This window comes from Polyergus mexicanus, unplaced genomic scaffold (genome assembly GCF_030449975.1).
Source record: "Polyergus mexicanus isolate NDT 795.1 unplaced genomic scaffold, iyPolMexi1.0 SCAF_16, whole genome shotgun sequence".
Classification (NCBI taxonomy): Eukaryota; Metazoa; Arthropoda; class Insecta; order Hymenoptera; family Formicidae; genus Polyergus; species Polyergus mexicanus.
This window is the reverse complement of record NW_027223336.1, coordinates 3,921,530-3,939,226: the sequence shown is the minus strand read 5'-3', so window position 1 is coordinate 3,939,226 and position 17,697 is coordinate 3,921,530. Positions and strand designations below refer to the sequence as shown.

General features: G+C 34.6%; 2 protein-coding genes across 2 annotated transcripts; one reads left to right on the top strand and one right to left on the bottom strand.

Annotated features, from left to right (window-relative positions):
• Positions 1 to 216: 216 nt before the first annotated feature.
• On the bottom strand, positions 217 to 4,990 carry LOC138940212 (haloacid dehalogenase-like hydrolase domain-containing 5). The gene is made up of 3 exons (XM_070308848.1): positions 4,736 to 4,990; positions 2,634 to 3,448; positions 217 to 2,545 (listed from the first exon to the last, which is right to left on the bottom strand). Exons 1-3 carry the CDS (start codon positions 4,793 to 4,795, stop codon positions 2,233 to 2,235), a joined length of 1,188 nt encoding a protein of 395 aa, XP_070164949.1. The 5' UTR covers positions 4,796 to 4,990; the 3' UTR covers positions 217 to 2,232.
• A 260-nt stretch (positions 4,991 to 5,250) lies between these two features.
• On the top strand, positions 5,251 to 8,455 carry Eif2d (eukaryotic translation initiation factor 2D). Its single transcript, XM_070308888.1, has 9 exons — positions 5,251 to 5,408; positions 5,692 to 6,073; positions 6,152 to 6,445; positions 6,514 to 6,846; positions 7,041 to 7,183; positions 7,368 to 7,448; positions 7,523 to 7,727; positions 7,792 to 7,960; positions 8,041 to 8,455. The coding sequence occupies exons 1-9, from the start codon at positions 5,353 to 5,355 to the stop codon at positions 8,103 to 8,105; spliced, it is 1,728 nt and encodes a 575-aa protein (XP_070164989.1). The 5' UTR covers positions 5,251 to 5,352; the 3' UTR covers positions 8,106 to 8,455.
• Positions 8,456 to 17,697: the final 9,242 nt, after the last annotated feature.

Below are 17,697 nucleotides of genomic sequence, written 5' to 3'. Positions count from 1 at the left end.
ATAATCACATGCCACTATCAGATCCGCTATCCTTGAATCGCTAAGTCGAATATGCGAATTGTGCATCGTAAAAGAAAAGAGAAGAAGATTATGCTAATCGCAAGTTTTGAAAACATGAAAATATAAAAAAGTTGATACATGTTTAAAATAATAGTTTACACAAAAACGAGAGAGAGAGAAAGAGAGAGTGCGCTTTTGATTATAAAGGAATGAGGATGAGAAATAAATAAACCTGCCATTTATTAAAATAAATTCTAATTTGCTCCATAAAATTCATAGACGCTATATCAGAAAAGTTCTACATTTGATATATTATAATTATAGGAGACACAGTATTAGTATTGCCTTCGATGAAACACATTCTCTTTATATAGCTGCCTTTATAATATATACAATAGCATGTATTTTAATATGATGTATCTCTTTGCCGTTAACTATTAAGTGTTGTTGGCAGCGGAGGCAGAGCTTTTATTGGCATATGATCGTGTTGCAACTTCGACCATTGCACGATACGATCATTGCGAATGAACGATAAGCCAATTTGTTCGATTTGAATTTAAGTTCTATTTACATAATTGGTCAGTCTTTATTTCGATGAACATTGATGCATTAATTGGTATGATTAAATCTTTGATTTTATCGCTATGCCAAAATCGCTCTGTACAAACGACAAGTATAAAATATAATGTGCGCTTTGGATTAGTATATCGATAATTATCATGCAATTTCTTACACACAAAAAGTTTCAGTGCGCACAAATAGTATCTGAAGAAAAAGAATCTCAATTTACAGATTTACAGATGATTTTCAGCGAAAATGCCGAAGATTCTTTCCAAATAATTATCTATAAATTTTAAGATATCCTAAAGAAAAAAAAATTAATAAATTAAAAAACAATTGACATTGAAATACATTTCATGGAATTAGATTCCTAATTTCAAAATTAGGGAAACAATCTTAGAATTTTTTAAAGAACTTTTCAGAAAATTTACTGAAATTTCTAGCCGATGTCTTCTCGATTCCAAAGATTAAAATCGTATTTCCGCGTAGAATAAATTCTCGTCGATTATTTCGGAATTTATTCATTTTCGTAGATTTATCTTCGCGACTAAAGTGATTATTTGAGTCTTGGCCTATTTCTAACAACATTAAAATCTTTATGCGGATTGCATTCGGTTAACGAGCTATATTTCAAGAGACTAGACCTGACTATATTACTAAATATAATCTGTATCATATTATATATATATATATTTAATATAGATTATATTTTTAATATATACGTATTATATCCTCATACAATGCAGTATAGCATATAATTAATATATATACATACAAATATTATGGAGCAGTTGCAAATTTTAGGAGCAATCAAATCAATATTATGACTATTTATCCATTAAGGGAACGTTGTACATATCACTTTGTATATTTTACATTGCTTTTGACTAAGCAAGGCGCATTTTAGTAAAGTACAATTTTGCACTTTGCATACAAAATACGTTTAGCTCAGTTCACCTACTCGATGCAACTACGATATATAATTGTCTAACGTGTATTTTGAAGTGATTAACATGCAGCGCGTCACATCGTCTAATAAAATCTTAGTGTTAAACAATTATAAAGTTATGTTCAGAGCATGTGCATCATATCTGAACAAAATTTTACTTCAGTGAACATACTGAAAGTCATAATAAAAATTCTCTTTATACATGTTGTCTCAATATATATACACAATACACAATAATATATGGCAATTTATATATATTTTTTAATTATTCTACCTACAATATATATATATTAATCTGAATCTTGCAAAAACATTCTTTTCCGAGATCTTGGTATTTTCCGATTGATAATTTATTACGGTTCCGCGTGTCTTTAATCTTTATCCTAATTTGTTTCATTAATTGATATATTTTGCTCGATTAATATAATCTACTAAACGGATTAGTTTTAAAGATAGTTTTTTCGTTAAAGAGACAGTTTTAAAGAATCAAAAAATATCGAAAAAGGAGCAAATTAAGTATATTATGCTTTCATATTTTAGCCTCTCCTGCTATTTTCTGTTACTCTGCTTTGGAACATTGTCTAGTGATATAGGCTAGCATTTTCTAAAGAATTATTTATTATAATACTCACGTCATTTCGTGCATTTCTTTCTTTTTTTTCGTTCTTGTCTCTATAAAGATGTAAAGGCTAGTGATGCCTACCTACTTTGTGTATGCTAACTTATTCAAACTTTTCTTCTTTAAACGCGAGATTGATAGCTTGCCCGACATCCTTTACGATGAACGCCGGCTTACAAAGGCCATCATCGACCGGCAAGAAATCCCTAGGGCTATGATCAGTTCTGAATTTGGAGTCTGGCTGATACACGCCGGTCTCGACTAAAATACTAATGCAGGCCTTTGCGTTGGGACACCTCATGTTCTTGCCAAGGAGCTTTTCCAAACTGCGGGACTTAGTGCCTTCTCCGGACTCGTAACGGGATAAATACTTGTCGTATAAATTCGCGCCAAAGATGTCAGTATTAATGTTGTCACTGTAAAAAACCAAATGCGAATTGCTTTATCACGACATGTTATAAATTAAACATATCTGTGAATTTGATTTTTATCTTCAACACATACCCGATAGCATAAATCGTGTCGACGTTCTCGATACCAATGCAATTGGCGTGATTTACGAGCATTTGATTGGCATGATAATATGTAATCTCACTAGGTTTTCCGACTAGAGCAGCATATGTCATGTCTTTGCCTGTAACCTTTTTATATAAATTTTCGAGGCACAATAAGAAAGCACCATGACCGTATCGGGGAATTGGCGCCTCCGATGCCCATAATAAATCCATGTTGCACGCCAATACTGGAATGTGCGGATAAGGAATAGTAGTAGGCAATCCTGTGGGCATCCCATTAGTAATTAGGAGGTCTACCATTAATTGCAACGACGTTTCCCAATTTATCGGTTCGCTCAGGAGCACGATCCCCTCAATTTGTGGAAAATTTGGATCAACTGGACCACAAATTGGATTTCTCTTCTTCATATTTATATAATCTAAGCATGGAAAATTCTTTACTAATTCCTCTATGGCTGTTGTCTTCTCAAAACCCAATTCTCGGGCTATATCCTTTATTGGACCTTGACCCGATAAAAGAACCTGTTTATTGTGAAGATAATCGAACATTTGCAATGGTGAATGTGCCAACACAACTTGAGATTCCGCGACTTCGAAACCTATCCATTTTGATAGATCTGCCGCTTTCTGCCTGCGCAATGAATTTCCACTGTTAGTGACGAATAGCGTGGGGATGCGAAATTTCCCATTTTCTCCTTGAAGCCGTTTGAAACACTCTTTTACTGGTGGCAGTACCTGTTTTCCACGTACTATGACACCGTCAATGTCAAAAATTAGACCAAATTTTGGCTTTGTACTTAAACGCTGTGCAAACAGAAAAAAATAAATTTGTTATTTTTAATACTGTTTAACTATTTGTGCAAAATTCTTTGGATATAATACACGAAAGATACAGAGAATTTTATAACTATAATATATTTATGATATCAAATTATTTCTAATATAAACTATTATAATAATTCACCAATTTTATCATCATTTATATTAGATACATTATAAAGGAAGTTATTCTCTCTCTCTCTCTCTCTCTCTCTCTCTCTCTCTCTCTCTCTCTCTCTCTCTCTCTCTCTCTCGCTCTGAGTAAATTCCCGCAAAAATCAAATAGGAAACAGCATTAGTTTCGAAGATATAAGAAATCAAAATTTGACAATAAAGTTTGTATATGTTGTAATAATCAATTATTTTTTACTGAAAAAGTTTGTTTACGACTTTTATAAATAGGCAAGAAATAGATGTGAAACCAATTGTTCACAAAATATTTATGACCATGTAGCTATGAGGTAGCTATTCTTTAATAAAGTAAAGAAAAACTCCTTTTTTAAGATAACAAATAGATTAGTATGGCGTACACAAACTTCACTGTTCCTAATATATCAGTTCATAATATCGTAAGAAAAAATATTAAAATAGTCAAACTTTAATTTTTCATATCTCCTAAACCAATGCCATCCTCCACTTGGTTTCTACAGGGAATTACTTAGAACAACCTCTCCTACAACTAATATCTAAGTGATGATAAAATCAATAAGATAATATTATGTATATTTACTTTATTTATATTTATCTCTCGAACTGGCATGAGTACGGATACAAAAATATTTTTAATTTAAAAATGCAATAAAAAGATTAGTTTCGTCATAGAAGAAATACAGTATTAGAACTTATAATATTTATATAAAGAAAGAATTAAGCAAAAGATATTTTTGTACATTGTTATTTGTCCATATTTGTCTATAAGTAAACAAAAAAAAAAAATAATGACAATAGAGTTTGCGAATAGGGAAAAAAAGAAGAAACAAAACCTCTAATGAATATTTCAAAAGTGTGTTACGCCTCTATGATTATACGCATTGCATATATAAGACTAAAAATAACAATGACAAAGTTATGAAACTCCCCCGAAGTATTATGTAAAAGGCGCATAATATAATAACGTCCTATAATAACGATATATACAGATGATCGGAATAAATAAAGAGAAAAGAGCAAGAGGTCATGAACAAAGGGAGAGCTTGTCAAAAAAAATAAACCATCATCGTCGAATGACAGTTAGGGGATGTAAAAGAAGAAATGGTGAAAAGTCCTACTCACTCTGACTCCAGTGAACCTCGTCCCGACGTCCAACCGCAGCAAGATATTGGCGATCGCCATGTTTTTATTTTTATTTAATTGAACCAACAGCGAGGCGACAACTTGCGCGTGATTCAGCCACGACCTCAAAACGCTCGCGAGCCGCCTGTCGCGGCTCGATTATACATAATGATGCGCTTTGAGGTTATATTGACCCCGCCGCACACATCTCATCGTACTTGTTAGCACGTGCCGTAAGAGAACACGATGCATGGACACACTGCACAGTGACAACAGGGTGGAGGAAAGTCTAGAGAAATTATCGCGAAGCGATTCTGTATCCATAGACTAGAAAATACATGGTGGTAATGGAGGTGCGTTAAAAATCCTACCTATGGGATAGAGAGGCTTCCAATTGACCAATCAGGGGTAAGAAATCTGTTGTCCTGATTGGTTAATTAAACGCTACTTTACTTTACGTGTAGGATTTTTGAACACATCTGGCGGGTGAAGTTTAGAGTTTTGATATGTAAGGAGGTAAGGACTTGAGTTGAAAGGCCATTTGACTTCGGTTTATACGATAGGAACGTCCACATTGACACGGTACTGTACGTTCGCCGATCAGTAATTACGCCAAAATGTTTATCAAGCCATTCAAAATCAAGTCCAATTATCAGCTGAAAGGAACTGAAAGGTTTGTAGAATTTTTCGATTCGTTCCATTGTCTATAATATGTGTTTAACTTTTTATAATACATCCTGTGTATCTATCAGATCGTTCACCAAAATACTTTTTTTCATAGAATTTTAAATATTTTATATAAATAACGAAAAATAAGAGAAGATTAACGAGATTAACTATAACATCTTAAGTTTAATGTGTTTAATATATATATTTATATTTCGATATGTTTGGCTATAATATATTTGAATACGCTAAATAAATAAGATATAATTATTGTGTCATATTTGTTCTAGAAAAAAATTGTGCGAGGAGGTATTGGCGGCATATCCGAGCTTGTTGGAAGATATTCAATCGCTGTTGCCTAAAAAGGAATCCATCAGTGTTATGAAAATAGTAACACATAATGGACAGATAGGCAGAATATATTGCGTCGCTAAGATACCCATGTTTTTTCAATTAGATTCATATAATCTGTTATTTCCCACGATTTATACATTATGGCACCATCCATATTTAATAAACACTTTCACTATGCATTCAGCAGTTTTATCCAAATTAGCGGGTGGTGCAGATCTCATGTTGCCTGGATTGGTTCTCAAGGAGCCAATAACATTGTATACTTTCGGTAAATTGCCAAAAGGTTCTCCAGCATCGATTAATACTGAAGAAAACAAGGTTTGAATTTTTATTTTCTTGCCAATTAATCGAATATATCAATATATTGATAAGAGAAAGAGATTGTTCTTTGCGCAGGCCACAGTTGCTGTAGGTATCACTGCGCTTTCCGGTGAAGATATGTATATGGCTGCTGGACATGGGAAATGCGTAGAAGTTTTTCATGTTATTGGGGATATGCTTTGTCAATTAGGCAAGCCACCTCTAAAGCCTGATTTGGGACCACCAAACGACAATTTCACGAGTATGTCGGAAAATGCCGAATCGAATAATCAACAGACAATCGTGGATGAAACCGAAATACTGCCGGTTAAATTGGAGCAGCTTGATATCGGCGAGGATTCAAAGGATGTCACTGAAGATGAAACTAAGGTAAATATGTCGGCGATTTTCTTGATGCAAAGAGATGAAATTAAAATGGTTGCTTTTATTATATTTAGGAATATTTGGAAGAAACAGAAAACGTAGAAATGGAAAATGTACAAAGTTCACATACAATCAAATCGGAAATAGATCCAGTTCAAGAGATGGATCAATTACTGGAATATTGTTTCTTGAAAGCGTGCAAAACGACGGTAAAATCTAGCGACCTGCCGATGCTGTCGTCCAATTTCTTTAAAAATCATTTACTGGTTGCCTGTCCGCCGGGTAAAAATGTCGATGTGAAAAAGTCTCGATACAAAAAATTATCGGTTTTTCTGGCGGAAATGAAAGCCAAAGGAATAATCAATACATCTATCACGAAAGGTGTCGAGAGCTTGTTGTCGATCAAGGTGATACTCGTATCTCATGTTTCTTTATAATCGAAAAGTTATTTCAAAGTCATCTTAAATCCATATTTTTAATTCATAAAGATTTTATCATACATGTTGAAAAACTTTCTATATTTTTAGAAATAGTCTTTTGATTAATGTGTTTGATTAGAATAGCCTGAAATTGTAATAGGTTCCATTCTTTCAATCTTCAGTTCGATCATCCGCTTGTGAAGCAATTGATCGTTAACGAAGAACCGGTTGTGGCCGAACCAGTGGTTTCGAATAGCGCCGTCGTATCGGAATGTTACAGAGTGACCGCCGACGTTCTGCCAATTTTATCGAAATTTGGCTACGAGTAAGTATGATGGATATGCTACTTGCCGAGTAATGCCATCTTACATTTGTGATACAGTGTAATTGTTGAAGAGATGATTTTCTGTATTATAACAAGTCGCTGAAATTGTTAAATCGTCACATATCCATATACATAAACACGTGTTCTCTTTACACCGAATGTATGGAATCAATGCTGATTGCAGAAAGGGCGATGTGATGAAAAGAGCTGACATCAGAAAATGTTTTACCGAGTACGTGAAAGTGGAGGATCTGCAGAACGGAAAGTAAGACGATGCTTCACTTGCATAAACTTGAGCTTGCCTCTTCTTACGCTAATGTGACTTCTTTGGATTTGTAGAACGTTAAAGCTGAATCCCCAACTAGCAGGTATCATGCGAACCAAGGCTCATCAGGAGACAGTGACGATGGAGGACGGAATAAATAAGTTCATCGGACGTATGACGCACATGCATGAGGTCACTCTAGCGGGGAATACTTTGTTGCACACGGGAAAACTGGAACCGATTGACATGAGGGTGACGGTGCGATCAGGCGGCAAAAAGGTAAAAGCAACAACTTGAGATGTGGAAATTATTCGCTTTTCTAACAGTATCGTATAAATTATAGGTAACATTGGTAAACAATCTGGAAACATTTGGAATCAATTTGAAAGAATTCAGTAAAGAATGCCAGAACATTGGGGCAAGCGCGACAATCATCGATGATCCTGGCAAAAAGACGCCCAGTGTTCTTGTTCAGGGAAATCAAATTTTATATGTGTACAAATTACTCACAGGTGAGTCGCTTCGGTTTTAATCTCTAATATCTTATAACTCCGCAAACAAAATATGTAAATTTCTCATTTGTTATTTACAGAAAAATACCAAATTAAAAAGAATTATATAAGAGGTTTAGAATTCGCTCCAAAAAAGAAAAAATAATATCTTTGTTTAAATGAAAAATACTTTTATAACTTCTGTAAATATGAATCAGGCTGTTCTCTTTTTTAATGTTATCGCGCAGAGATGACAAACTTTACTGTTTAATGATCAATAATGAAATTATTCTTGATTTTTTGACCGAGATTTTCTCATAAATATGAATATTTAATTTTGACGAAATAATTTCAATCAAAGATTACAAAAAGTCGCTGCCACTATAATATATCGCGGAAACATTTTCTAAGAAATATTAAGGCGATTAAAGACTCGACGAGATATTTATCGTTCTAACAGAAAGACACACGTTATAATAAGTAATTATTAAATAAAAGAAACTTGCAGATAGTACGAGTTCTCTCTCTCTCTCTCTCTCTCTTGTTATTAGCATATTATTCCGACCTTACCATATCCTGTCATAATATAAAGCAAAGAGAAAAGAGAAAACACCGATGTGCCGAAGAATAGGTAACGTTTCGTGCGAGAGATGACAGGCGATCGATGTTTGTTAATATAATTTATTATATATCGAGGTTTCAACATGGAAAAGTACAAATATTGCAATATAGGGAGGGCCCGCGAGCTCTCCTCGGGTGGGAGGGAGGGAAAGGGGGGAAGGAGGGAAGGCAGGAAAGGGTTTCGATTTCACAGAAGGGAGAGGCGACGCACGTAAAAGGGATGTTCCTTGCGGGATACGGGGATATTGCGTTCGGATAAAAACCGAGAGCGAACCGCGTATACGTGTATAATGTATATATAATGTATATGTATATATAATCATATTTGTCACATATATATTTATATATCTTTATATCGCATTTTTTTTACTTTTGCCTTAAATTTATCTCCTTTTTTTTTCTCCCCTTTTTTTTCTTCTCGAGGCGCGACGGAGGGGATGCCCGACGGATGTCGCGGAAAGCGTGAGGGCGTCCGTCGGGGGGGTTTTTTTTTTCTTTTCTTTCGCTTGGATAAAAGGAAGGTTCCCTCCTCTCCACGGCCCCCGCATATATTTAATACTCGTTTTGTTCTTCATTTTTTTTTCTCTTCTTTTTTTCTACCTGTACGCACAGGCGCGTCACGAAGGGTCGCGACGCGCGCGTGCGTATTTCGTGACAGTAATTACTTTTTTTCCCCCTCACTTTCTCTCTTCCTCCTTCCTCTCGCTATCATAATCGCCATCGTTAGCCTTATCATTATCGTCGCCTTGCGCCTTCTCTTAACTAACTGCCTCGCAGACGTACGATCGATCGAGACATAGCGATCTATCTCGCGGATTGTCGTGCGCGTTTCGCCGAAGCCGTATATCATCATTACGTCATCGCAATGATATAGACAGTATAAGTGAGAGAAAACTTTCTTCGGAAATAGGAATTATATAAGAGAAAATCGTCATCGTGCGATTTACGAGTTTTCTCTCGATTTAATTACTTATTTTGCGATATTCAACTATGATGACAATGTCCCTTTCATTCGCGATTGAATCAATCCTGTGCCGACTTCTGAATGATACCTTATCACCACTCGTTATCACCAATTATATTTTTATCTCGGTGCTTTGTGGATTGATGCGACAGTAATGATTGACGGATTCGACGAATGGCGTACGGAAAAATTCGTTTGAACGTCGATTTAAGCCTAAAACGCGCGCGCATTTTATTCGTGGACCAGATTATATCGTCAGTCTTCTCGCTTGAAGCATCGAACGACACGGATTTATCCGATCGCTCTGTTCGCCTCGCGCGATTCTCGCGCCGATCGACAAGAATCGCGGATCCGCGAGAATCGCAGCGAAGGCTCGATATTAATTCCCTAATCCCCGAACACTATGATCCGATCGATATTACTCGGGCAATCTCTCCTCTTTACATCTGCGGAGGAAATGCTCACGCCTTTCTCTCTCTCTCTCTCTCTCACGCATTTCTATCACGTTTTCTTTTTTCTCTCTCTCTCATTTCACCATTCTCTCATGGGAACATATTGTACTACTTGCCATTGTTGCCATAGTGAATCATCATCTCCTCTCTTTTTCTCTTTTGTTCTCTTTCACTCACTCATTCTCTCTCTCTCTCTCTCTCTCGTTTTCTTGCTCGCTCGGTCTCATTTGCCTTCTGAAGTTTCGTAATTTTTTTTTTTTTTTCTTTATGCAACACATAATGCGACTAGGTAGTACAGGTTAATTAATAATTAATATCGTGTTAGTTATACAATAATAACGTATGACTAGACAATGCAAGATAATAATTATATCGTAAATATAGTAATAATAATATTATGTGGATCGCAATTTATATCAACAATGTGGTGGCGCGCACGTGTTTTGAAGAATGGTAATGTCTAATTACCGTTTTCTGTATATGTATCTGCCCTTTTGTGTGTGTGTGCGTGTTCCCGTGTGCGTGACTATATCCTTCCCGCTTCCTATATACGAGATGTAATGTATGTGTATATATATATATGTGTGTGTGTGTGTGTGTGTGTGTGTGTGTGTGTGTGTGTGTGTGTGTGTGTGTGTGTGTGTGTATGCATGTTCCTTTTTCCCTCGAAGATCAATCATGTGGTTCATTGTTCTGTTCCCAGCGTGTTACATCGTGAACGTGGAATTAAAGAAGAGGGGATTGAAATTAGAGCCAACAAGTCCGCAAAAAGATTCCACGAAGCAAGTTTCGAATAAGTGAACGATCTCCGAATTCCGAAATTCGCGGTTTAACTCGTCGTAAAAAAGGATCCCTCTCCCTCATCCTGCTCTCACGATACAACACGTGCTTCAGTTTACATATGTATATAGTCCGCGTGTGAGTGGAAGCTTTCTGCGCTTTTTTTTTTTTTTTTTTTTTTGCAGTTAACGTCGGTATTCCCGGATTAACTCCTTAAAAAGTATGCGAATAAATGCGTCTATCGCGCGAGATACGTGCGATTTCCGTCGAGAGAAACATTAATAAACTGTCGGGTAAAATGCACGTTTTTAATCCTTCCGCGCGATCCTATCGTGTATACATCTCTATACAGAAATAATTAAATCATTATATATCCCGGTGAGAGAGATAAATGAATTACAGTTTCAGTTTGCGCGCGACGCAGCATCCCGAGGATATTCAACGCTCGTTGATCGTTAATTAATCATCGCGAGGTATCTCGTTGCGCGCCCCAATTATCTCGCAGGATAATAAGATATACGCAATGAGCTAATAATGATACACGAATCGCATAATATATGTCGCTCCGTTTACTAATAATATAATACGTGACAATAATAATAGCAATAATAAGAACGATAATAACACCAATATGTACGTGTGTATACAAAGTTCTGTCGAAGATACGATACGGTAATATCCCTATCTCTCTCTCTCTCTCTCTCTCTCTCTCTCTCTCTCTCTCTCTCTCTCTCTATCATCACAATCTCAATTTCAATTATACTCGTTTATTTCTATACATTGCTATACGTAATGGGAAAGCTGTTTTCGCGATTGCACAGGTAAACTAAGATCCTCGAAGGGGTGTAATGAGGGGAAAGAGATTCGGGGCTTCTTGGCGATCCGAAAGTTCCCGAAGATCTATTCCTCGAGAGATTAAAAAATAGAATCTGGAGAGAAACTCTTCCCTTCGTCTTCGTCGTTGAAAGTTATGCGGTTTCGCGGTGTCGACGGGCGTCGATGAATTTTATTCGGGGTATCATCATGTCGACGGACATCGATCTGTTGAAAGCTTAATTCAGGATGCGGTATTGGAATCCAAAAATCACGAATAAAAGAAATCGATTGAAAGGATCTTTAGAAAAGGCGGGACTCTTCCGTAATATCCTCCTCTATCTTATCGCGAGATGTTTCACCAAGTGACTCAACACGTCCGGAGACGCATCGTTGTTTATCGGTTTTATTTTATTTTTTATTTTTTTTTTTTAATCATATATACAATATATATATATACACAAATAAAATATACACAGTATATGTATATGTGTATATATATAAAATATACTAGTTGTGTAAAGAGTCCCCGGCGATGGCGCCAATATACGGGAATTTCGTTTAACCCATATTAATCCGATCTTGTCGCTTGGCTCGCAACTTTATTAAATTAATTATTACAATTTATTATTATAATTAATCTAGATATCTCCAGATTATTAAGGGTTAAGCTCTCCGTAAGTTTATAGTACTTTGAATCTTGTTCGATTTTTAATCATCACGAAGAGACACTGGCGGTTTTATCGACAATTCGAAAATACCGCATTGCCGACGTTACGAACTATAGAATTAACAATGCAAAATGCCTCTTTTAGTCTGCGCGACAGAAGAATACTTTTAATATCCTCCTTTTGTTGAGCTATGACGTCGCGAAGCTATTTGCAGTAGCGAACTCGAGATACGGTCGGACATATTTGATGAGCCGTTCGTTTCCGTCCCGGATTAAATCGAATCGATCCCTCGTTCGTTTACTTCGTGCGAGGCCTAAGGAGTAAAACCTATTTTCGAGAATCAATCTTGGTCGTAAAACGTGCGTTTCATTCTTTCATTTTTCGATTATCAAAAATTTCTCATTCTCCTCATGCATCATTACTCACTAAATAACTTCATCGATCACACGTAACATCGACTTTTTCGACAAGTATATCGATACCTGACGCAACAGTTACCGTTTCAAAATTGATATCGAATCAATGGAACAATTCCCTTTAATTATCCTAATCCTTACTCTCTCCATCCATTTATTTTCGTTTATTACAATCATTACGCTTTTTTTTTTTCATTTTTCTTTCTTTTAATCACCCGTTAAACATCGAATATCGCAAAATTGGAAATGCTTAGGTCGTCGCGATACTATCGCTATTATTATCACTTGGAGTTTTTATACAGTCCTTAGGGCGAATCGTCCGATTAAGTTTGGAAGCATCGAGAATTCACGCGAAATCCATTCCCCCTTCCCCCACCCCGTACATATAATCTCTCGCCCCTCCCCCCCTCCCCCACCTTCTTATCCCCATGGTCCAAAGCATCGATTGATATTAATCAATTCGCGTATTCGCGTGCAAACAATTTCTCCTTTAATGCGACGAAACGAAATGTTTCGTATTTTAAAACGTAAGATTATATGTATGCAATTAAATTAAAATTAAATTAGAGGTTTGGCGATAAGATTTATAATTTTTTTATCAAATTAATTTTTTTATGACTTTAGTAGATCTTGAATTAAGAAACAGTTTGTATATTTTCATAATTTCGTGATCAATTTTGGGGGGGGGGGAAAAAACAATTTTTTTACGAAAAAAAATAATCTTACAGTTGAATGGAAAGATAGAATTTTACAATAATCTTGTATAATTAATACACGATAATCTTGTATAACTAATCTTGTATATTGTTGAATAGATTAAATCCTATCGATATTTTCGAACAAAGACCCTCCGCGTTAGACGATATCGATATCCTTGCTCATTTTGTTTACTCACTCACGTTGTCCCTTTTCACGTTAACGTTAATATTATATGCATGTCGCATAATATCTAACGTTATCGTTATCCCTATTATAATGTATAGCTATCGCGATTCCTCTTCCTTAATACCGCTCTTATTATTCGGTTACAGTAAATATCGCTATTAATATAATACCGTATAAACCCGTCATAAAATACATTACTTTATTTAGATCCGTGTGCCTCTCTCTTTCTCGCTTACGGCATCTACAACGTTATCGTTTCGCTTCTTTTTTTTCCGCTATATACGTTACGTCGAGATTAATATAGTTACGGAATTGCGTAAGAGCATACCTAGCATCCAGCGGCGATCCTCCTCCCTCGATGCGTAAAAATCGAATAACCGCTTGATTCTTTTGCCTAATTACTTAATTAATATCGAGATATAGAATCTCTTTTGCATGATCGATAAAGAATTTGCATCGATCGATCGTTAAATCGACCGATCAGCTGCTAGGACGTTGCCGCCAATGAAAAATATCTAAAAAAAAAAAAAAAAGGAATAATTATACGATTTATTGAAATTCGCTCATAATCGAGTCATGAATAATTCTATTTAAATACAAGTTACACAAAAAGTATTAATTCATTTGTAAGTATACGATAAGTGTCGGTAGAAACAATCGCGCGGAAAACACGTAAGTAAGAAAACAATTAATTCTCATCCGTAATCCGATTTATCGACTCGGGTCGGAAACGGCGGAAAAATAATGTCGTATTAAAGTTTCTCTTTTCTTTAATCTAACTATTCGGCCTTATTCGTCCGTTACTAAACGAACGATCAATTATCGCCATGTGAATTTAGCTTTCGTTTTTCGCAACAGTCTATCTCTCCCAGTACAGCGAGAGCCTCTCAGCAAAATTGATTTCAAATTATTTTTAATTATCTTTATAATATACCATATCGAGATGTACGAAGAATCTCCCAAAATACCTGTTCAATTTTTTGCAATCAACTTTAGTATTTAGTATTTTAACACAATATTATTTAACGTTGAAATTTAAAAAATATATCGATCAAATTTTATAAAGTTAAAAAAAATTATATATATATATATATATATATATATATATGTATGTATGTATGTATCGAAAAAAATAAAAAATAATATATGAATTTTCAAATCTTCAATATTCAGAGAAATTATTGTAACGAAAATCAATGTTGAATTTTTTTTGAGAACAGTCTTATTGTTAGCGTATTATTCGTGTTTCGGGATACCTTGTAAATATCTTTTATCACATTATTCATAACATTGTGATACTTCACATATGTCGTGCCAATAAACAGACTGAGACGCAAGAAACTTTCCAGCGCACGTTCTGGAGCGATTAATTAGTCACGTAAAGCGGCTAATTAAGCGAATATCTAAGATCGATCTAAGCGGATCTATCGACATGTTCATCGTACGTACTTGCATATATGCGTGATTAATCCATCCGTGTCCTTGTGTCACGTTAATCCTCAACTGATAACGCGAATTTTTTTTTTTTTTAATTCTTGTAAGCATCGCAAGCGACATTAAAAATCTTCAAGGTATTTTCATAATTATTTCTGAAAAGAGAGGATTGCTTTATACATTTTCTATAATTTCTGTTAAAGTATTATAAATTATTAATCAAATTTAACACGATTCATCAAAATTATCAGAAATACTTATTGTGCGTTGCTCTCTACGTCATGAGTCAAGGATTAACATCGCGGATAATCGTATGTGCAAATTGATCAGATGATCAAACAATGGATATGTTTAGAAAAATAAAATTAACATTGAAATTTCCTTCATGACCATCCGTTTATAATTCGTTCGTGTGCGTGATTAACTTTCCACGTTTCTTCGTCTCCTATTACGACCGACCGTTATAAAAGTGTCAATATTTAAGAGAAGAGTATTGAAAATTGGAAAAAAAGATCGATATAAAAAAATGTATCTTTTTTTTTCTTTTTTTTTTTATGGATATTAAAAGAGATTCAAAAATATTAAGAGAAATAAATTTTCTGTGGAATCTTAACGGATATCATTTTACACGCCTCAAATAAATTAATTCTTTAACATCTAAAAGACATTGATTTAATTATGGAAGAATAATGAATTGTGCTATGATACGAATAATATTTTCCCATTTACATTTTTCCATATCATGTGTATAATTTTCGAATGTTGGCACTCGTTTTCCTTCATTGATTGATAATTTGCGATTACAGAAAAGAGTAATATTATAGAATTTTATGGAAAAAATATTAGAGTAGGAATCTATTATTTTACGGTGTGCGTGTTTAATTCCTTCCATCGTCCTCTCGATTATATCCGTCGATTGATCGACATCGAGTCGCCGGTTGCAACAAAATTGCGAAACAAATTTCCACGTGAAAATTATTGCGCATTAAAGTGCTGTGCGTGAATTAAAACCCTCGATCTTCAGTACTTTATTAATAACGAAAACGAAAATGAGCAGATGGCACAAAAGTCTAAATTATTCAAGGAATCGTATATATTTCGTCCAAAGTTGCATAAACAGGTCATTTGTCTATTTACAGTTACGATTATCGTCGTATAGATGTAATTTACGAACAATCTTGATGAATTCTTCGGTAAACGAGGCGAGAAACAGTCTTACGCTATCTCGCTTTCGCTCGCAAGATCGTGCGATCGAAAGTAAACGAAATTTTACTCTGTGCGTCTCGATCGTATCAATCTTTTTTTTTTTTCCCTAGGATTCAACGAAAAAGAAAAGTGTCTTTTCCTTTCTCTCTCTCTCTCTCTCTCTCTCTCTGACTCTCTCCCCTGATTCATGCGTTTATATTATAATGCTAATCATAATCTTGCTCACGATTCATTTGTATGCTCCTCTTTGCTTCCTTACTCGTTTCTTCTTCTTCTTTTTTTTTTTTTTTTATAACATGGTTCGCGTTCGTTCAATAGCCGTCTAGCTCGCGATTGGAAATATCCAAAACGGTAGTATTGCACTGCGTTAGCCTGCCTGACATAATTTCTATGAACACTTATACATACAACGTTATATAATATCGTAATGGTAAAGTCGCTGGTAATCGTAATAGTAACACGAGGTCGTTGTGACGAAAACGACGACGACGACAACGACGGCTCGTCAATGTATACATCGGAAAATATCGATCATGTCGACAATCTGTTTACATTGGTAACTGTCGGCTCCTTTATCTGGACGTTCTCCTTGAAACGTAACTCGCGCATTGAAAAGTCAACTTTCGTTTCAGTCATAGACTTTCAATAGTTTGGAATTTCGCCTGGTATCTACATAAAGTTAAACTGATTTGCACTGATTGCATAAAATATATCCTAGTGTTTTAAAATTAATAATCATTCTGAATTAAATAAGAAAAAAACGCTGCCTAATTTAATAAAATTTAAAATCAAATAAATAAATTATATATATAATTTATATATAATAAATATATATATATATATATATATATATATATATATATATATAATCAATTATATATATAATTTATTTTCATTATATTTAATATAATATAAATAGTTAATTATTTAATATAATAAATTTAATATAAATTACTAGATAAATTAAATGAAGATTAAATAAATTGATTATAAATTATATGTTTCAATTTAGAACAAATTAGCTTTTTTCGATATTTATCTAAAATTAATATTAAAATTAAATTAATATTAATTTCGATAATTATCTTAAATTAATATTAAAATTAATATTAATATTAAATTAATTAATATTAAAGGCGACGGGTAACTAACTTTGTTACGTTTGATCAAGGAGAACTTCCTCGATTGTACTGTTCTTCCGGACAATGCCATTTATAATCGGAAAAAAAAAAAAAAAAAAAATTTATCTTAACACTGCTGATATTCGTCTAACTTTCATTCGAACCTATGCCGAAATATATGCGTTCTTTGTTACAAAGAGGATATCTTTGACGGTAGTACGGTATATAAATCGAAATCGATAATCAAAAGCGCGTATATATATGTACATGTGTATATATATATATATATATATACGATTTTTCGCTCGGCTTTTTTACGCAGAGGATTAATTGCACGCGCTATGGAATGTGCAATAATGTGTGTGAACGTCTCGTCTATTTCTCTCGACGCAGCG